General features: G+C 38.8%; 2 protein-coding genes across 2 annotated transcripts in view; one reads left to right on the top strand and one right to left on the bottom strand.

Moving 5' to 3' along the window:
* The first annotated feature begins 1,356 nt into the window (after positions 1 to 1,356).
* On the top strand, positions 1,357 to 17,602 carry LOC106645579 (tubulin monoglycylase TTLL3). Its single transcript, XM_089593070.1, is given in 12 exon segments — positions 1,357 to 1,607; positions 2,747 to 3,101; positions 4,418 to 4,533; positions 6,339 to 6,546; positions 7,141 to 7,326; positions 8,419 to 8,700; positions 8,779 to 8,869; positions 12,186 to 12,410; positions 12,583 to 12,673; positions 13,223 to 13,433; positions 15,058 to 15,307; positions 17,280 to 17,602. Coding segments are annotated over 12 exon segments (2,589 nt in total).
* A 1,895-nt stretch (positions 17,603 to 19,497) lies between these two features.
* Positions 19,498 to 22,859, bottom strand: part of LOC106645580 (defective proboscis extension response 8) — a 72,901-nt gene continuing 69,539 nt past the window's right edge. The window contains exons 5-6 of the mRNA XM_014361469.3: positions 21,202 to 21,370; positions 19,498 to 19,604 (exon numbers count right to left, since the gene is read on the bottom strand). Coding sequence (XP_014216955.3) covers positions 19,498 to 19,604; positions 21,202 to 21,370 — 276 coding nt within the window. The remainder of the gene's footprint in view (positions 19,605 to 21,201; positions 21,371 to 22,859) is intronic.

Here is a 22,859-nt window from a genome sequence, read left to right as displayed (position 1 = left end):
TTTTAGTTATAATACTGATTTCAAAACAAATGGCTACCGGAATACTAGGACAGGCTTGTAGCCAAAAGTTCAATCTTTATAAAAAAAAGTAAAACTTGCTGCCTAGCCAGATTAATTGTTAACTTGTAAAATTTCCCCAAATTTTTCAAAAAAAATCTATAGAATTTTAATTTATTTCTGTGAATAAAATTATATAGGGGATATCACGAGCAGATCATGAAATTTTTCGAGGGAGTCGTGAGATGGGCGCACGTGCTTACAAATAAAACTTCAATTAAAAAAAGTATCTGATAAAGTTTTTGAAATCGGAGATTTACGTAAATTGCATTGTTTATTCGTATATCTTGAGAATACATCTACAAAGTTTTAAATCCCAGTTTTTGATAAAAATGTTAGAGAGACAATTTTGTAAAGAACTGTCGTACTGCAGCACGTATTTAGGTCTGTTTTTTTTAACTTTTCTTCTATCATAAGCATCCACCTGGTACATTCTCATACTTAAACTATTTTGTGAGCTTTTTTTTTTCTTGTCATTTTTTCCCAGATCTGATAAGTAATTTTAGTTTAATTCGCGTTTAATGTGCGAAAATAAATGATTTTCCATGAGTACTGTGTTCCACATAATATAAAGTTCTCCATTGGTTGAATTCCAAGTATCATACAATTTTTATTCACGAAAAGTTAATGATGGTATGTATTTCATTACGACTGAGCAAAAAATTTTCTATTTATTTTCTCATTCTGCGAAACTTTTACCTAAAATTTTTCGTGATACAGATAAAAGTTTTTCGTGAACTATCAAATTCATGTTACGCAACTATTAAGTACAATATAATCCATTTACTTGCTACCTTTGTTTATTACAATTTATGCGAGGCTGCATCGACTAATATTTAGTATTACCATCATATGCAGTGTGCACTGATAATAAATGCAAGACTCAAATATCAACATTGATTTTTGTTAATTTGTACCTTCGTCAATATGTAGAGGTAAAATTCGCCAAGTTAAATCTTGATATAACAATAAAATGTAATTTCTGATTATTTTTAAGTTTTCCTAATGAGTGTATGTAAAAAAATAAATACAAAAAGAAAAAAACAAAAACAAGTAAACATCTCTTCATTAGTCAACGCGTGTACTGTGGCCTCCGATCACCTTTCGCGAATCCTAGCCTCTTTCACCCTAACCATTTAAAATTACCCGGTGCAACCCCCCGAATTTTGCAAATAAGAAAATATTTAAAAAACGCAAAAAAAAAAAAAAAAAAGAAAAAAGTAAAAAGTAAAAACTGCGTAGCAGTATAAGCTTAGTCAAAGCAGTTAGAAATCCCTAGTCCAGCAAATTCTAGGCCAAATGGAGAGACCGAGCCCGCAAGAGGCAAAAAGCAGTGGCAAGTCCAGCCGGGAGGCCAGACCTGAGTTCTCCCCAATGGGCCTCGGCCGCGGCACGTGGGCTCGACTCCCACAGCAGCCCGAGCCCCCGAAATTCTACAGCCGGAGCTACTTGAAGCGGTACAATCACAGCGCTAAGGTTAGGAGCTCGCGGGTGCCCGGCAAAAAGTGCCCCGACGAGCAGGCCAACGACCCACCGGCTGTCGGTCAGAAGTACGGGTATTTACTTTTTACCCCCCCCCCCTCCCCTCCTTGGCCGAAAGTAGCTTACCAAGACGACTCTGGTGGCTCGCTCTTGCTTGGCTTTTCAAACTTGGTCCGCTGCAGTTGAGACGTCACGCGTGCACAAAACAACGACTACGTGTGCTTGCAGCCGCTGGGAGCTTTTCCCGAGTTCTCTCCCCCCCCCCATCTCTCTCTTTGTGCTTTTTGCCACGCGAGCTGATATAAATGGGAGAAAGATCGCTGGTCTGAAGTCTGGTTGGCATTTCAACGAGGCGCAGAGGCTAAACGGCCAGCGTTTATCGAGTCGACATTTGGTCCCCGTTACGAAACATTGGGTCTTTCTTTCGCTGAGAATTGGAAAATGTTGGCTGGTCATGGCTATCTTTTGTCAATTTCGCTTTCAAAGGAATTAATTAATATATTTTAAATAATGTAAAAATCGACACCACTTGAAAATTATATAAGCTAACGATTGGGCCAGAAGTGAGATAATTTCTCTGTTCAATGAGTAATACTGTCACAGTATGAAAAATTAAATATCAAATCTAGGGAAAAAAAAGTGTGATATTTAGATCAACGTGTATTTTGTTGGTTCTTTTACATAAAGTATAATATTTACACAAGATCTCAAAGTATCCGACCATTGGCGTCTTTTTTCCATGAATATACTCTTGTGATACGAGGTGCCATTTTGCGAGCATTACCTCATAAATCACATACAAATGCATATGATTTGCATATTTTAATGAATCACATGTCCAAATTATACTTAAAACTTTTGCTAATTTGACTTAAAACATCTCTATTATCTCATCCAGTGGTACTTTGAGTTAATAAAATATGCTGAGTTGGGCACTTTGAAATGTCAAGTGTTGAAAACAATTTCCCTAGTGTCTAATTTATCCGTAACCCCCGTTCAGCCCACAGTCGCACGAAGTCGGGGTCAAAGTTTTTATCTTTTCATCTGCCCATCTCAACGTTCGACCCAGTGCAAATCAAAGAGAGAGGAGGGGTGGGGGCAAAAAGCGTAACAATTACCAAAGTCCAAAGCCCGCGAAATTTTCCACCCCCGGATCCCTCAACTGTTCGACCCACCGAAGCGCGAAATAAAAGCACCCGATTCGCAGTTCGCAGGCCAATAATCCGGTCGAGTTACCAATTCCGCCGGAAGCCCCGGTAATGAGCGTCTCTTGTGCCCCATTGGCAAGCCAAGCGGTCGGGGCAGCGGTGGACATCAGCAAAAAAGAGAGCCCTTGCAGTCGCGGTGGCAACGCAGCTCCGAGGCAGTTGAGGGAGCAGGACTACCGCTACAGTCTCGCGAGCGCCATGTCCTCGATAAAAACGAGCTACTTCAAGACCGATGCTGCCCCATACCTCGACGAGTCGCAGTTCAACGAGGCACGGCTGCTCGTGGCCGCCGAGGACGAGCAGTTCTGCGAGAGTTTCCGGAAAATCAAGACCATAGTCGACGAGGCCGTTAAGGTACTTTTTTTTTCGATGCGTCCGTGCGTGTGAGTAGATGGTCAAGCGGCAAATCGGATTGTTTTGGGGGTAGGAAATCCTGGATTATGTCGCGAGCTGCAGGGAATTTTGGATCTGTTGTCTGACTTGACTAGTTGTGTTTCTGGTAATGCTGGAAAATCAAACAATTTTAAAGAATTTTCTTTTCATCAACAACAAAATTACCTAAAAAAAGGCCAATAATCTAATAGAAAAATTATCCATAAACAACTACGGAAACCATTCACTTCTATCATTACATATTTTTCGTTGCATGAAAAAGTGTTGTTTAGAAAAATAATGCAACAATTTTTAGCTGTGTTCATTAAACAATTCAATTAAAAATGCAAAAGTTAATTGTATGTGCGATTAATTCAATCCACGTGATTTGTATTCCATAACTTTGATAATTAAAAATAATTAACTACCTCAAAATCGTCATTACAAACTAATTGAAAATATTTTGATAATACCTTTAATAAACAACTTTCAATTCATAAAATGTGAAAAATAAAATCATGTGTTATCGAATTACAAAGTACTGATAGATGTTTACTGAAACATTGGATAAACTCGAAGCTCATGACATTTAAAATGTTGGTTAAAATATTTCCGATACGTAAACGTTTTAGATCTTTAAAATTTTTAATGCATCATTCATCTAATAGTACAAGAGCTAATGTATCAGTGTACAAACTCTGACATTCAAGAAATTCTCAATCACATGAAAAATCATTGTAATCTCTCTAAATTAAATTTTAAGATTTACTAAAGACGTATTGTACACAACTGTGTCTCTAAAAATTATTTCTGAAAAGTGGAATACAATTTTTTTTCTTTCATAAAATAGCTATGTTGAGTACTAGAAAAAGTGAGAAATAAAAAAAAAAGTTCCAGACCTCACAATAAATTAATACACATTTGTTTGCTCCTGCATTCTTACTTTCAACTGCTTTAAAACTCACATATCACCCCAAAAAAAAATACAAAGGTTATTATTCCCAAAAAGTGGGTATGCCCAATTAGGTTTCAATTTCCCGTAGTTTTGAAGCCACATGAGCATGACCCAATGCGCATCGGTTACCTCGTCTCTAGCTCGACCAAAGCCCCAAAGTAAACCCAACCGAGCGCCAAATCGAATCTCAAAAACCTCCCTCCCGTTTGACTCACGTGAGCTCGCTCGCTTTATTACACACACAAGCATCCACCCGCCCAACCCAACAATAGCCGTCCAGCACCATGGAATAAAAAACCACACCACGAGCTAACAAGCGAAATTTCTTTTGCCCGACCATCAGAAGCACAAGGTATTCCTGATACGGGGCGAACTGCCGAGGCTGAAGGAGGTCCTCGAGGAGCGCGGCTGGGTCCAGAAGTACGAGCCGAGCAGGACGAGATCGCTACCCTACGGTTAGTCCATACATGCATATTATGCCCATTCTCCAGGGGGGCCGTGAAAGGAAACCACCCGCGTGTTGTGCTCGCAAGCATATACTTTTTTTTTTTTTTTTCTTTTCCGTCAGGCAAATATGACATTTTTGGTCGAGAGTGGGGTTTTTTTTTGCGGAAGCAAGAGTCCCTGGAGTGGCTCTTCAAGGAGTTGAGGAGAAAGTTAGATTTCTCAGAGGTCCGTATGCGCACGGGCTTGTTTGCACCTTTTCCATGGGTTATTACAGGATAGGGATTTGTCAGCGAAACTCTAGCTTTTACGAAAGGTTATTGCGTGGCTATCGTTTCATCTCCATATGGGGTGTACACTTGGAGTGGATGAACGAGTGAAATATTTAATCAAGGTTTTTTCAGGCCTTTCATCAAGTAGTTGTATATACGGATCGTGTGTGCGAACACTTTCTTTGACTGGTCTTATTAAGTTTGTTGAAATACGTATAGACGCGCTTGAACTCTGGGTATGCTTATCATGCAAACTGGAGCAATTTAAAATTTATAAGTTTAAAACGAGTTTCACGAATGGTATTTAATGTAGCTTGTATTTTTGTTTTTGCAGCGTAAAGGGGATTTCATTGGGTTGCTCGTTATACGCTTTATTAATAATCGAGTTCAAGCTAAAAGTTTTATTTTTGCGCTGTTGTTTACCAAATTAGTTAAAGGGGTGTAATTTATTGGGACACCCTTGGAATTTGGAGTTGATTACGTGTCGAGTGTAAAAGCGTTTAGAATATTTTTGTCATCGAAAGTTAATTTTTCAGTCAAATTAGTGGGACTTGAGTGTGTTTCAAAAAATAATTTATACAAAGACTAGACTAGGGTGTATAGATACGGTAAAAGAAAAGGCTGAATTTTCCGATAAATTAGTTTGGGATTTGCGAATTTTATAGTGTCATTTAACAATATCTCTGAGTATAAGTCTTATAAGAATAATTATATATGTAAAAAAAGGAAATTAATTAAAAAAATTATTTCAGTTAACACAGAATTAGAGATGAACTAGAACTTTCATTGCACGAAATTTATACAAAATCGTCATTATATCGTAGGTTCAATGAAAAAGAAAATCTTGACAATCTTGTGATGTATGTAACTAAAAATTTTTTAGAGCAGCTTACTAAGAGTATTAAAGTACTTAAGCCCTACGACGTCAGCTTCTTATTTTAATCTTAAAAACTTTCATCCAAATCACTAGAATTTAAAAAAAAGTAATCTGTGAGGGTAAATTGGAAAAAAAATTTTAGTCTTGGAATAACAGAGAAGACAAATTTTTAGATCAATGACTGTAAAACTTGTGGTTGTTAAGTTTAGACCACGAGACTGTACTGATTCTGTTTTTCGGTACGTATTTGTGATACCATGACAATGCGTGGTTGAAGTACAATCAAAGCTTTATGACTCATAACTAACTTCCAAGGACTTTCTTGTTCAAAGAATGTGTTAAATTTTTTTTTCGTGTTTCATATACGTGTATGCAACGAAGTTGTACCAAAGGGTTCATTAACATTATGATTTCTTTTTTTTCTATCTCGAAACTTGTTGTTCCATTATGTTTTTTCTTTCAAGATCACCAGAAAAAAATTGTCTCAAATTTGTTTCTTAAAAATGGCAAATTTTTTCATGTAAAATATATCATAAAACCAGGTATTGCGTAAATTGATATTTGAGCCACTTTTACCTCAACTTGATTTAAACTCCAAAAGTTAAAAAATCAATAAGAAAAAATGACCACCAAAGACATAAAACGGCCCTTCTATGACTAATGCCAGACAGCACAACAACCCTGGAGTCTAGGTCACTGGGTGACCTGCGCCTGCCGGACGGCTCACCGAACGAGCGCGCGTTGGTCTTTGGGTTGCTTCGCCACGTGCAGCCCGACTTTATCTGGGACTGCCGCAACGATTTCATCGAGTGGGATCGAAACATTGCCGGCAACGTGCTGCTCAACAGATTCCAGAAGCCCGGCCTCTACACCTCCAAGGTAGGACAAATATAGGTTGTAATTTAACACCAATGATCATTTTATTTATGAGAATCAATTTTAAATCTTCAAAAACACTATCACTGCTTAAAATTATTCAAGAACGAGTGTTTATTTCACGGCTATGGTAGTGATTCTGAACACACAAAAACATATATTCTTAATACACGGACGTATGGAAAAACTACAAATTGTATAAAACAGAGAGACATAAATTTTGTTTTTCATCCTTCAAAATAAAACAATCTTAGATGGTCGACCAAAGAGAGAAAATGAAATTTTACGTTCCACCGATACCTCGATAACCATAAAACTAACTTGTTCTAAATTAACCTTATAGGACAGAAGGGTAGAAAGAAAAGAGATCGCAACGATACTTTTGGACCGTTAGCCACACAAAAAAAAAAAAAAAAAAACCAAACGGCGTTTAAACCCGATACACGTATCCTCCCGCGGCACATACGCACGGGTTAAAAATAACAGTCACTCGAGGCCATTCTCACGTACACGCTACGTTCCCACGTGCGTTTCTCCCTCAAGCTGTGCCGAGCTTCTCTAAAAGTCCTCCCTTGCAACCCCCTCGTTACAACACAGCTAGGCATGGCCCATATACTGCAAGAGGCGCACTGGCTCCACGAGACGGACGTCGCGGACGTGCTCTTCCCCCGCAGCTACAACCCGAGCCGCGAGCTCGCGGCCCTCAGTCGGGACTTCCGGCGTTGCGCGGCCGTTGCTCTGCTCAGGTGGTTCGTCGAGCGCGTGAGGAACGACATCGAGGAGGTGATTTCTTCTCTCCATTGCGCTTCTCATGTTCTACTTTAATTTTTTCAACCTTTTTTCTCAATTAAGAGTGCCCATAATATGTGTTGGAAAAAACAACTCTTTTTGTTTTTACTTGCTCGGTTCCTCCGGTTTAAATCAATTTAGTATTCGTATTCGCGTTGCTCTTTGGTACTTTAATTCGATTTGCTCCGTTAATGACTGAAATTCTACGATATTTAAAAAATGAAGACTAATATACCACGAGACATGTGATTTTTTCCCTAGCAGTACACAACGCTTAACAAACGTTAAAAGAATTTCATGAACTAAATTTAACAGTGTTTTTAAACAATTCAAAGAAAAACTATAACTCGTACCGAAAGGTATCTACTAATTTTGTTATTAAAAATTACTTTATCATTTCTTACGCGCTATTTCATACATGTGAAATAAAAACATTTTTAAGTGTTTGAATGATTGTTAAATTACTCTTAAATAATTAAAGGTTTTTACTTGTCATTCAGATGGTAACATAATATACTTGGCAAACCCGTAACAACCTAATCGGTACGCAAGGGTTTACAAAAAGTAAAAAGCAGAGTATATATCTTGAATGTTACTGAAATATACTTATACAACGTTTGTTTGGATTTTAAAAACTTATTTTTTATCTGAAATTATTTTTTTTTAGAAAGGCTACTATCTAAAAAATAAACAATCATTTAAATAGTTTATTAATTTATCAAAATATAGTACTTCCTATGCAATATTTTTAAAGACATTACAAAAAGCATTTATATTTTTATACATGAAATGAATCGAAATATTTTTTCTACCCAACAAAAGTGTCCTTTCGTAACACATCTGCGCATCAAAATGAGTATTTATGCATCACAGTAGTGATGATTTTTAAATCACTCAAAAATAAGTATTCGCAAAACCCATCCATCTACTGGGATAGAAGACCCTGTAAAATGAGATTTCGTATGAAAAACGCGCATAAATACCTCTTTTGATGAAAAAAAAAAAGAAAGAAAGAAAAAACAGATCTCGAAAGGACAGCTCTCCCCAGACTCGTCACTCCTTATCTCATTGAATTTGTCAAAGCAGCGATCGGAAAAGCCGTCGGAAATCGAGGGGTCGCAGGAGGCGAGCGAGGAGGCGCCGATCAGCCTGGACCGAGTCGAGTTCGCTGTAAAGTGTTGCGAGGAGCAGATAGCCGAGCTGGAACACGAGGACATTGACGAGAACGGCCCGACGAGGGAGGAGGAGGATGGGGCAGAGGAGGAGGAGGAGAAGTGGCGATTATTTGTCGAAGATTGTGAACGATTGCTGTACAAGCCCGACGGATTGGCGAATTTGCCCAGGGCAGAGCAGCTGGAACGTCTCGAGGTACGAGGGCGATGGAACAAGTGGTCTCTCGTTTTTTTTTCCCTTTTCTTCACGTATTGTTCTCTGCTGACATAATAGATCAGCGGGATAAGCTTGGATTCTGATGGGGAAAAATTGATAGGGTCGTTGTCGAAGCACGGGGTACGTCGGGATGATCGGAGTCGTGGACGTAAATTGCGAGGATGTATCAATTCTGTTGCTTTATCTTACTTTTCATGATACATGTAACCGTAGGAAATTTTTTTTTTGCTTTATACAGTATAATTGGCTGATACATCACTTTTTTTTATCAGGTCCATTATTTATTTTGTAATTGCTACTTACTTCAATAAACAACATTTCAGTTTTATTGAAGGACAAGGGGATGCGAGCAGTTACCATACAGTGAGAGATATTATTGACAATCATCAATATTTTTTCATATTAATATCAGAAATAGTACGAGACTTTATAAATATAGGTAACTTTATAAGTACAGGTATAATCCAAGTTATTGTAAACAGGTAATGTTTTGAATATAGTCTAAAGCATCAGCATGTTAACCTTTGTTGCATCAGAATTAAATAAGATTCTGCAAGTCAGAAAGTGAATGTACGTTAACAGATCTGTTACTAATCTCCGCATCCAGCAAACAGAGTGACTTAGCTAACTAGGGTTAACCAAGTAAACGTACTACACGCACATCCGCAATAGCAGAACCAGTAGTGCGGGATGAGTTTTATGAGTGTATCAGTCATATTAGTCAGAACCTGCTGTAACCACAAGTTAGCATATCTAACATGAGTCTGATAAAATGTTTTCAAATAAAAGAGCGTTTTTTATGTGATAGTTATCATTTTTAAGGTATTTTAACATCCTTATAAAGTTGATATTTCTTTTGACTGGATATAATATACATAAAAATTTAGAAAATCTATAAGATGAAACTGATGGGTTGGTTAACATTCGTGATAAATATATGTGTTGATAATAAAAAAAATTAAAATTTTAGTATGAATATATTATTATTAGGGAGCTAGTTGCAAAGAAAAATTAAATAACGACCTTACAAATAGCATAAAGATAGCAATAAGCGTATAAAGCAGCTCGTTGGTTTCATTCGACAAGAAAAAAGAGAAAAAAAAACTTTTTCAAGTAACTAAAGTCATCAGCAACCCACGTTCTATACTTGAGACCTCCACATCTAGATATTACAAAAGCCACTCGTGTTCTCGAATCCACTAATCAATAACAATTACCAAACCTTCACTCCGCCGTTGGTTCGCACAATGGAACTAGGCGTAGCACGATCGCCGCCGCGCTCCACAAGCAGGTCAAACGGAACATTAATCAAAATCTCCTCCCCCGACCCCTCGAACGGCAAGAACCCAAAGTAGCCAAGTCGAATCGCGAATTCATACGTCCCCACCCCCGATTTTCTTCCACCCTCTTGTAAAAAAAAAAAACCTCCCCGCATCTATACGCGTATCTATTTTCCGTTCAAGCGGAACTCTTCAGCCTCCACACGCATGCATTTATGGATGGAGCATCCGAGGGAAGAGGACACACTCGAATTGGGGGGAGGGGGGGGGAACCTACATTTGTCGGAGAATTTTCCCACTCCCCCCGGCTCGAATGATTTATCGCGCGAGCTCCAGCGATTGTTGTTTTATTCAAAGCGAGCGCGGAGCAAAGGGCACCCCGTGATTATGATAATGTGCCACTGCTGCGGTTGTCCACCGACGCACATCGAGCGCGGCAGCATCGGGGAGATTAGTATGGCTGTACTTTTTCGCATTAGCCTGTACCGGATCCAGGTCTGTGTCAATGTTTTGCGCGGCTCGCCTGGTGCTCTTGATTCTCGCGTCGATCCGTTATTCATTTATTTCCCTGGGAACGAAAGGAAAGCGCGCGGGGATGGAGAACAACGAGCGCGAGTTGGAAGAGAAGATTATAAGGAGAGTTTTGTTGGCTGGCTGTTAGAGGAGGGGGAGAAGGCTCTTCACTTATTCATAGGGCTCGCTCGAGCACCCGGTTTCTTGCTCGCGCTATCTTTCTTCCTTCTCTTTTTCATGTTTTTTTTTTTTTCTTTCCGCTGATCTCGAGCAAAGAAACGCTGATTCATTTAAAAAGTACTGGAAACTTTTATTTTATGATGATGGGTTTGTGCAAAGTGGTGGGGTGAATGGCTGTGACGAGGCAATTCCTTGGGGTTGGAGAGGTGGTGCTAAGAGGATGACTTTTTTTACGAGACGTTTGTAAAGAAATATCAAGAATGTGGGAAAAATCGCTGTTTCATGATGTTTAATGTTTGGGTTGGTGAAACCGAGGCCCTCGTGAGCGAGGGGTGGCGAGGGGTGTTTTAAAATGGAACAAATATCTTAAAGCTCTCTTTTACGACGTGAAATATGTGCTTTCCATTTTGGCATTGAAAACATTTGTTGAGGAACATTAATTTTGGAAATTGACATTCAACTCAGATTTTTTTTCTTGTAGTGGAATTTTCTGTTAGTAGCAGCCCCAAAATTTTAATAAGTTATCTCAAAGATGAGTCCACATTGTCGCAATATTTTAACATACTTCTTACGGAAAAAAGTATAATTGGTCAGTTGGGACCTGTAGCATAATACAGACGTACATGTTAAGTAAATCCTTTTCGTGCTTTCAAAAATTGTGACTATTATGAAAAAGCCCCTTTGCATGAGCCTTTGATACTAAGTCCTATTTTATTTACTAAATTATACAGAATTTTTTCCTTATTTATCAAAACCTCCAGTCATCCATTCGTAAAAACTCAACTAAATATTAATTTTCTGCTTAAAAAGTCACAACCAATCAATCAGTCGATTAATCAGTTACTCAATCAATCAATCAATCAATCATTTAACGAATAATAACAGTTTTTAGCTCAAAAATGTTTCATCTCTTCTATATCCATATACGTGTCTTCGTCTGTAATTTTCTGTATATTTATGTATCTTTTTAAGTAACTAACATACTTGTATGTATGATTCTCTTTGGTCAGTAATATAATACATGTATAGCTCAATAATTAACAAATATACTAAAAATTATTCTTTTAATCCTAAGATCGGCTGTTTTTGTAATAAAAAGGAAACAAGAGATTAACAAATAACACTTAGGTTTTTTTTTATCTGTACCCAAAAGTAGCTCATTCCTTGTATGTATCTTTTTTTTCTTAGAGCAGCTAATTACTTGTATATACATGTATTTATCTAAAATTTTTATAAGAGTAAGCTTATTATTCAGTGGTAGCAGATTTATCTCTGCACATAGCACTTAATTTTGCATTTGGTATTGTCTTGTTTAAAAATGTTTGATCTTCTTCAACATGTACTAGATAATTTTTTACTTACAAGTTTACTAAAACTCTCAAAAAGATAAGAAACTTGGTACATTTTCTACAGTAGCATTCAACGCAAAATATGTAAAAAAAAAAAAAAACAAAAAAGAAAAATCAAAATTCACTTTTAATGATGCTGTAGCACGTATTTTTCGACAGGTCTGTTACCAAGCAGCCCAGTCAGCGTTGGAAAAGCTGAAAAAGCTTGACCCGCAGTTTGATTTAAATGGCGAGCGCAACATTTGGATCGTGAAGCCGAGCAACCTCTGCTGCGGCTCCGGTATTTTCATGACCCACGAGCTGAAAACAATTTTGCGGAAAGTGGAGAGCAAACCTCGCGACTACTACGTCGTCCAGAAGTATATTGGTAAAGATTATTAAGAGGGAGCCAACCGACCGACATACAGATGGACAGACACACGGAATAGAGCGACTTTTTCGCTCGGTGCTGTTTGTCTGTGCTGTCTGTTGATTTGGTCGTTGCTGGCTGGCTTGCCATTTTCCCGAGGCAAACACAATTTTTCGATCTCGATTCCCAGAGCGCCCCTTTTTGGTCTACGGTACGAAGTTTGATATTCGACAATGGTTTCTCGTTACCTCGACCTTTCCAATGACCATATGGATGTACAAGTGAGTATTTACATCTATACCCATCTATTGTCTCATCGAATCAAGTTGTTAAAAATTTATCTAAATTATCCCATCTCAAATTCAGTAACGCGGTATAACTTTACGAAATATTGAAACACAACCAGAGAGTCGAGCCGAAATTTCTACACAAAAATACATCCATCCCCTCAGTAAATACAAGCCCCAACTTATCAATAACCAATCAAAAATCTCTCGCCCGAGGGAGCCGGAAAATCCAAGAATAATAACGATCCGTCGAAATCCCCCCTCGAGCTTGTCTCCCAAAACCTTGAGAAAACCTCGTAGAGTCGGTCAAAGTTATCACAGCCACGTAACATCCACTCCAGGGGCCATTGAAGCCCACCATTGCCAAACACTCGTCCACATAGCCGTTCCCAACCCAAAATTGATCTTTCAAGCTCAGCTCTCCGAAAGGTCATGTACATACACACACATAAAGCCCCTCTCGAACTACCGCACCGATGAGGTCAACTTCCCGAGGAATTTCCCATCCACCCGCAGGCCATCATTATCAAGCCTTGCTTTCAGGGAGGCTCTGCTGCGCTTTAGCTCGAGGCGGTACAGTTACACGAGCTACCACGAGGCCGTCCATCTGTGCAACACTGCCGTGCAGGAGCGGTACGATTACGAGCGCAGGAGACGGCGAAACCGCTCCGGTGGTAGCGTCGAGGACGAGCCGACGGTGCGCGATCTCGGCTGGGACTGCAACAAGCTCGACGAATATTTGAAGTAATTTCACGCTCTCCCGAACCTCCTTCCCCGTGTTTTCCCTCCTGGTTCGCCAAAGTGGATCTTTCATTTGTCGATTCTTTTTTTTTTTTTTTTTTTTTTCTTTCTTCCCCTACATCCCCCGAGCCCATCAACTCGCGGCACTTGCCAAGGGCCCTTTATGAAACGTCAACCTTCGACTTGGCACACCGCTACGTCCGCAAACAATACGATCCTCCTCCGATCCGAGCTGCCAATTCCTATAAGCTCCGCGTCCAAAATGGATGGGGGACGCGTGTGTGCCCGCCCGACGCGACCAAGTTCGAATAATTGATTCCGGAATGGTGGAACTCGGGCGCGTTGGAATCGACCTGCCCCCCCCCTGTACGCGCCCCGAGAACTACTTCGCCCAACTTGGCCGATTAAGTTTTCTTAATAGTTTCGATTGCCCCCCTCCCGGCAAACTTGAACATCGACGCTGGATACTGTTTATCGCCAACTATTACGGAACTTGTGTGTTTTCACGCTTGCCTCGTTACTATGCGCACCGTGAGAGATCTGTATTTTAACTTTTCTTTCTTCGTTGACTCTCCAGGCTCTGAAAAATAACAAGCAGCCGTCGATAGCTCAGGAAAATTTTCTGGGGAGTTGATTAAGAAGTTTTCAAGCAAATTTCCAAACGAGCACTGAACGATTCCGGCATTCCCTAATGACAATCCCTTTTTGCCGTTATGTCGGCATGAAGAGATGGTTCTAAACGCTGGCTGCGCACACCCAAGAGATCTTGATTTTCCATCCGTACCGATTGACAAGGAATTTCTCCTTCTCCGTGTACGTATACGTGTGACATTCAGCGCGAGCATTCGAGCGAAAAGTACCGCTGTGCGCATATTTGTGGATTTCGGCTGCACACGTGTGCACACACGGGCGAGCGATCGCGCATGCAATTCCGTCCTCTCACGCGATTCCACCCCTTCGGGTAAGAGTACACGTATACATGCACGGTGGCAACAGCAGCTTCCGACTCTGTCTTTGTGCTCCTTTTTTCCCTCTTTTGCTCCAAGAGGGTTTCGAGCTCGGCATGTATTTTTTCATGCCTCCCGAATGAAATTCCATCCATACCCCCGAGCTCTTGGATTTCTTTCTCGCTTCGTTTTTCCCTACTCGGATTCTTTCGTTTTCTTCTTTCCTTTTTTTGCTTCTGTGATCGGCAAAGTGAGCTGATTTGTTGTCCGTTTCTGTAAAACGATCGTACAATTGTTTGGCGCGAGCTTACCCGTGACCTTTGGATTTCACCTGTACCTCGGAAAATCTTTAACACGCACTAAAACCGAAAGGTTACACCGGCAATTCTGCTTACCTGCTACTGTAGGGGAAAAGAGGCTCTGGTCAAGGTTGTCCATCATAACGAGGTGTCCTCAACAAGATCACGGACTTGACCGAAGCACGTGCCTTCATGAGCATCTTCAGAAGAGCGAGGCCAGCACAAAGAGCCCCTCCGCCCTCGACAGATCACCGCTCTCCTCTTTTTCCTCCAGCTCCGGTGAAAGCCGTGCTCCCGACGTGTTTTTTTGCCTCCCCTTACTCACCGACTTCTTTTTCTTTTTTTTTTTGTTATTTTCCCCTGCACGAACAGAACGGCGTGCGATAACGAGGAGGGTGGCTCGCCCTACTGGGACAAGATATACCCGAAGATGTCGCAGGCCATAGTGCTGACGATGCTGGCGGCCCAGGATTTCATGGACAGGCGGCGGTGCAGCTTCGAGCTGTACGGGGCCGATTTCATGGTAATGGAGGACCTCAGCGTCTGGCTTATCGAGATAAATACGAATCCAAGGATGCACCCGCCCAGCTCGAGGATCACCCAGCGCTTGTACGCTGGCGTGCTTGACGGCTTGGTCAAGGGTTCGTATGTCCGACCTACACTATCCCTACCTATATATATACCTTCCTCCCTACCTCTCTCTTCGTCTTTCGCTGGAAATGGGCTTTTGGCTTGCTCGTAAGCCGCATCGGTCGATGTGTGTGGGGGGGTAGCCTAGATCGATAACCACTGCGCTCTTTTTGATCCCCTTCACGATATTGCTCAGGTTTCCGTGTGAAACTAAAACTCGGGTTTTTTTTACTTATTCCTCAAAGGATATCGCCCCTTTGTGCGCTCCAAGCGCCAACCCTTCTGCGTACAGAGTTGATAAATTATTGTTTGGTTTTTATTACTTGATGTATGCACGATGAAAATTAGCTATGAAAATTTAGTATGTTGGAAGATCGGAGAACTTATTACCTTATGATTTTTATTAGAAAAAGTTTAAAGCAACCTTGGCTATTGTTCGATTTCGTCCGTAACTCTCTATATCTTTGCATTTCAATGTTTTTTATATGAGCCATTCCGTATTTATCTTTATGCAATTTTTTTTTTCACCGTGTAGGGGTGAAATGTTTTATCTTTATATCAGTGTCTTTATACAATACAGACCTATGTATCTTTTTTATTTATTTATTAAATTTTTTCATGTATTTGCAAAACAATGTACTAGCGATACATAAGAATAATCGTTTCTTCATGCATTTGTCTAATCACGTCCCGACATGTCTCTGTATCTCTACTTTATGCTCACCTATTTCTGTTTTTAAACCATTGACTTCACAGTCCTAAAACTTTATTTTTGTGTACCTCATACTTACCTACTATCTGTCTTTTTTACGCTGAATCCTTTGTTTTATAATAGAAATATAACGTTAAAAAAAATTGTAGTGGTTTACTATTTATTGTGTTTCTATTTCTGGATGTTTTTTTTCCTTATTTCGTTATTTCTTCACATAAGTATTTGACTTTTGGTGGGTAAGTGTCTTTTTTTTTAGAACAATAGACGCTTTAACCATGGTTAGTAATTTTTTAATTATAAATAAATTAGGGCAGCATTAGCTCCTTTCGAAAATAACGTATCAGATATGACTTATTAACGGAGGATCAAAATTTTTTAAAAATAAGTACATATGTCGACAATGTGAGTTATTAAAATTTGTTCATTATTTCAACCGGAAAGCAAAATGCGAGAGTATTTTATCAGCTTCAAACAACGATTATGTTGAAAAAAAATATAGTACACAGTAGTTGAAAGCAAATGCCGACCTAGATCTATTTTTATCCATCCCTCTACAGAACCAATGCAGTCTCCTCTGCAGTTTGTATGTCGTCTGACCCTCTCATCCTCGAATGAAAACATAACCCTGAACGTTTTCAGCTCGATCCGTTTGCTTATTTCTTATCTCACAAACAATTCCACCGTAATTATGTATATTGAATTTACAGTAAATTATTTATTATTTTGTCTTTGGAGAAATTTTTTATTACAAGTTTATTGCGAATAAACAAATAATTCTATTGCTTTTTTTTGGCTCTTCTCATCACGTTTCTATATTTTGACACCGTCGTCTTAAAGGTTTTATTTACTTGTCATTAAATAGTTATGTTAGTCATTTTTCTACAATTTTTCTTTTGTATCCCTCTAAAAGACTTTCATGTTTATAAGTATCTGCCATAGTCCTGGTATTTTTGTGCTACTTTTTGTATGTTTTTATTCAGGGCTATTTGTTTTTTGACAAACATTTTTATACACTCGTGAAATTTTACTTTGGCTCTTTTTTATTCGTTTCATTAATAACTTCGTTCTTATTTCATTATTAAGTATTCCTCTGTCTTTTTATAAAGCACAACTGTAAACATCAAACAGCAAACATGTGCATCCACCGTCGAGCTACCAGCCGACCACACACCACAGCATCGTCCACTGTCGTTATTTTCGACAGAAAAAAAAAAAAAAAAAAAAGCACTCCACTCTCAACCCGTATTTGTATTTGCCCGCTTGACTTGCAGTGGTGATGGATTATCCAATAAACCCCAACGCCGATACGGGTGGCTTTGAGCTCGCTTACCACCAGAGCATACCGGAAAGCCAGCCGTACCTCGGACCTTGTCTCTTCGCCTTCGGTAAGTCGATGACACTGCACGAGGCCTCCGCTGCGATGCGAAAAAAGTGTGGAGCTTCCAACCAGTGGTCAGCCAAACCGTATCGAGCCTGGACTGCACCTCCGACTAGTAGGGAGCCGAAGACAGCAGATTTCGTCAGTTGCTTGAATGTGACGTCGACCACGAAGTTTGGGAGCAGTCAAGATGAAAGTGGACGAGATTCGAGATGAAATGGTTAAGGATTCAGAAAATAACACTCAGAAGACATAAAATTGTTTGGGTTTGAAATTTGGAGATCGAAAATTTTTAATCATGTAAATTATTTGCATACGGAATTGAAAATTTGAATCGTGTGTAATGGTAATTTTGTGATAAATTTTGGGATTATCGCAAATAACAATTAATCACTTTAGCATGTATCGTGTTTCATTCCGATGAAATTTTATACAATAGTTTCTTGATGCTGCCAATAAAAAATGTTACTTTTACCTTTAGTTAACTCAATCAGAATATTACTGAACAAGTTTGATAAGTGATTAAACATAAATAAAAAATGAATTTAACAAATTTTCTCAGTCGTGAAATATACACCTCAAACAGTGGGATTGATACTGACCTTTGTGGCAAAATATTTTTGCTCCAACGATGACGGAAGTCCTTGGCTTACTTCGAAATTGACCGGTGTATCCATGGTTAAATCAAAACATTCAATTACATTATAATTTTACTTTCATAATTAAGTTGTTAAATAAAAAAAATTATCTTTTTAACGTAAATCAAATGTTTAAAACTAAAGAAATCGCAAATAAAAAATCTAAGAGGTTATTTTTTGGTGATCAAAATAACTAAAGAAATTTTAAGGAGACAATGAAATAAATAAAAAGTATTGTTTGATTAGTTGGATTACACAAATGTATTGAGAATTATCGGTCAATAAATGAACAAAACAAATATCATAAGATGTATGTATGATAAAAGAAACAAATACTCATTGATATTCAAAGACAATCGTTTTATTGATATGTACATACAATTAATTTATTTACAAATTCCTTGAGTCTGAAAATCTTCCTGTACCGCACCAATAAGTTTTTTTTATTTTCATTTTCAATAACAAAATACTAAGATCTTACCACTTATTTAGCAGTGCTTAATATCATGAAAAAAAAATTTTTAATTACGGACGTGAGTTATAAACGATCTCGTTCGATCGATTTCGCACGTAGAGGATAAGACTTTCCATTAACATGTTGTACTAAAGTGATAAAACTTACTTAACATTCATATTCTTTTTTTTTCAATTAAGATAATTTAAATAAATAACTTTGAATTAAAATGAAATTCATTCGATTTCGTCGTATTTGGTATTATTGAAGTAAAATTCACAGGTGGAAGATATTTCGTAAAATATTACTGTCACCAATAAAACAGGAGTTAAAAATTAATTAAATAAATTAACAACATCACGTGAAAACATACACAGTGAAAGACAGCTCATTCAACATTGTTAACTAAAATTTTTCAGTTCTTGATGCATTTTTTATTAATTTCGTGCCTTCGATTTTTTTGATAACTCATACTAATCCAGCTCTGAAAATATGGAATAGTCAGTTGTTTTACCCATACGGCATTCGTACCATAAACAGTCATTGGTGTATAGACAGTAGCTGTAAAAAATCTAGACTTTTTGATAAAATTCCAACGGACGAGTTATTCATCGTGGTTTTACTTTGACAATTCCAGTTTCTGGTGTAACCATGAAAGTTGACAATAAAACAGAGGTCCTTTTTTGCACTTTGCGTCCTGGAGTATAAGTTAATACAAATACACTCATACCACCGTAAACTGAAATCATACGATTGAAAACTTTTCTAGCTGTTACAACCATCTTCCATGACAATTGTTCAGCCAAACCACGTCTTTCGATGCATCTTATCCTCCCTGTGCCCGTAAAGTAGTTGTACCTTGCACGAAGAAACACTCATTTCATCATTGCCGCATTCATATATATAATATATATCCATACGTACGTAATCGCTTCGCCACTCGCATGCACACACTTATATTTTATACGTATATTTTACGCGCTGCGTCCTTTCACACGCAATGGCTAAACTCATTGGCTTCATACAAACATCAAGTTTGCGCTCACTAGAATTAACAGCGGCAACGACAGTGTTCTCGCGTAAGATGTGCTGCCGTCGCCGTGATGCATTGCCGCCGGATGCTCATCTGCGAACACAACAATTTTGATAATGCGTCAGTAATTATGAATAATGAAGTATATGTTTGACGCATGATCGTCATTTTTATTAATCGAAAGATTTCTGAAAAAAAAAAATTTTCCTTTTCATTAAAATTATATCGTAGAGCTACAAGTACGGCGAGAATGCACGTAAGAGCTGTACGTGTTAGCTGATGCAGAGGGATTAGAAAAAAAAAAAAAAAAAAAAAAAAACTTTTGACCAAGTACGCGCACATACATTTGTACACGTATGGGTACAAGAGTGGACGAGCACTAGCGCCTGAAAAACATGTTTTCCCAGATGCGCGTTTGAACGCGTGTGCATACTAGGCGCGGATATCTGGGTCAACGTACTTTATAATTTTGGAGCCCTCTCGTTCGAGCACAAAAGCATTGTGCTTGTTTTAATGCATTCACCGCTACCTATGGCATGAAAATTTTATGAGAAAAAAAAAACGAGTTCAGACTGAATATATAAATGTTTTAATCTGCGCAAAAACAACTATAGTGTTTCGTGAAATTAAAAAGCACTCGACGACCGTGTAAAGTTCAAAGGGGGGGGGGGAGACAAAGCTCCTTTTGCTCCATAAACCTAAAAGCCGTACGTGTATGCACCTAATAATAAAAGCCAAGAAACCTAATTACATCCTCCACGCTCCCCGGGAGGTGGTGTTTTTCGATTTGTATACGACCCTTCCGGGCCAGATCGCGAGAGAGAGTACATTTTTATCATCCCCAGAGCGAAAGTACCATCGCGAGAGGCAGAAGAAAACGGGGAAGCCAGCAAGTCGGCGGAAGCACACTCCTCGAGAGGCAGGACACTGGAAGGAGATCTGTAGACAAGCTCAGTTGAAAATAAAGGGAATCAAACTGTAAGTGCAAAGTGTGACGACGCGCTCGTGACGAGAAAAAAGTGGGGGTGGGGGTGGGGATAATAGATTTGGAAGGAGAGACAGATTGAAAAATTGCGTAAAAAGCTCCCGCGCTCGTGGATGACCTCCAGTCGAGCCCGACGCAGACAAATCGCGCGTCGTGCATCATAGCCCCCCCGTACTATGGGATCCTGAGAGCTTCTTCCCGCTCCCGGAAGGATGGAGTCTCAAGCTTTGGCTTATATCTGCGAAAATTTCCCGGCAGAAGATGTTATTTAGCCCGACTGCTCCCGCTTTCCTTGTCAAGGAATTTTCCGTGATGCATGGTGTGTGTCGTACGATCCGAGCTCGTCTATGTATATATATATAGGTATGCGAATGACTACTCCTTTTAGTCAAAATGTATCTCCAACTCTTGAGGATTGTAGGAATCCCCGCAAAGTTATTAGTAGCCCAATTAAGAAACTATGGATACCCTTAAAAATCTGGTCAAAGTTACCCTTGGAGCATCTCAATTCTTTCTGCCGTAACAATATTTCTGAAAAAATCCTCAAACTGCACTTGTCAGCGTTTGCATAATAGCCCCTGTGGGTAACAAGACTCGACCCACTTCCATCTGAGATCGACTTGGTTCTTGTTCAAGCACAACAATCCTCGACCGGCTTCTCAAAGGGAATGAAGAAAAAAAAGAGAAAAAAAAAAATCAACTCACCGTTGACGACGTGAACTTTGATACTCCTGGCGTCTGCGTTGCTGGGCTTGCAGGTGTAGGTGCCAGAATCGCGTTTGCTCGCGCGCTGTATCATCAATCGGCTCGTCGTCTCGGGGCCTTTTTCCGTCACCAAACTGATGCCTCCCCGCGGCGAGTCGAAATTGATTTCCTGCTTGACACCCGAACACAAAACCCGTGTGTATGAGTACGTGAAACGTATATATATATATAAATACCTAGCTCTGCTTGATACATGGGGTGTACAATTTTCACGGCAAGCAGAGCAAACAAGATTGGAAATGGAGCTGGTAAAGCAGCTAATTGACTCCATACGGAAGGGATGTCAATGAATTAATTTCAATCTCAAAGGCCCCAGAGCTCGTGTGATGTTGCTCGATACTACTGCACTAGTGTGCGGCGCTATGCGTTATTATCAAATTTCTCTTATCCAATTACAGTTGGAATCACGTGACTTGAAAAGGGAGACTCCAAAACGATGATCGAGGGCATATGTTTGCATTCATGTTTATGTTAAACTAAGGGGATTCTCGATTGCAATGATTTTCCATCTGTTATAGTAGTAAAGTAGTTTTTAAGCCTACGACTTGGGTACGGATACTCGTTTAATTTTTTTTAAATATAATTTTTTACTACGCTAGTGCAATAAATTATTTGTGCTAGAAAAAATTTTTTCTCATTGCTACTTGTAACACACAGCTTAAAAAGCATTTTTTCCAGGGAAAACAATTAGTTACAATCTAAAACAAAACATAATTTAAAAAAAATAAAGAGTAAAAATATTAAAAATAATATTTAAATGTTTCATTTCATGTTATTCGTTCATAATATCTAAAATATTTTGCACTTGTATGAGAGATTAAAAAATTTACTCAATATTGCATTGGAAATAGTTTCGGACGGATTTTTTAACCAAAAAATTGTGGGTCTGTGATAACAGTTCAATATTCAATACAGATATTTAATAAAACACAAATTCAAACTACATTTGAAAAATATCTTCAAAAACATATACGAGAAAATAAAACATATTACGAGAAATCCATTTTCGCAGCCATGACATTTTCAATCAAGCTGAAAGAAAGACGCGTTGCATGCGACGCGTGAGGCGGGCAGGCAAAAAAATTGATGCGAATATGCGCTCGTGGGCTGTTTTATGAAGGACGTGGTTTGATTATAAAAAAAACAGGCAAAACTGGTGTGATTGTTTTCTGAGAGCGTTGGTAATTTTTTTGTGTTTATTGAGTTTTTCTCCGTTTCTTTAACAGTTGACCGACTGACGGGTGTACCAACCAGATGGAATAATTTGCGGGCAGGAGATTTATTTTCACGCATCTGGTGAAGTGGGATATTTTTAAATTCCCCGAGCTTTCAGGGTTTGGTTATTTTTATTTTACAGTAAAATAGTGGAAAAAATAAAAACGTATGAATTCAAATGTTATTTTAGCTCAGTTTTTATAATTTATTTGATACGGTGGAGTGAATTTACGAAATTAAAATTTTTCCTCTTTGTTGTAAAGCATAAAAAATCTGTGTTATGAATTGTATCAGTCAAAAATACGGTATTAAAAAATTGATTGAATTGGAATTTCATTAGTTCTCGTGAAATCATTGAAATTGTAATAAAATATCTGATATTG

The sequence above is a fragment of the Copidosoma floridanum genome, unplaced genomic scaffold (genome assembly GCF_036245765.1).
Source record: "Copidosoma floridanum isolate Cflo_tuat_1 unplaced genomic scaffold, Cflo_Japanese_pri ptg000001l, whole genome shotgun sequence".
NCBI lineage: Eukaryota > Metazoa > Arthropoda > Insecta > Hymenoptera > Encyrtidae > Copidosoma > Copidosoma floridanum.
This window is presented reverse-complemented; position numbering and strand designations above follow the sequence as displayed.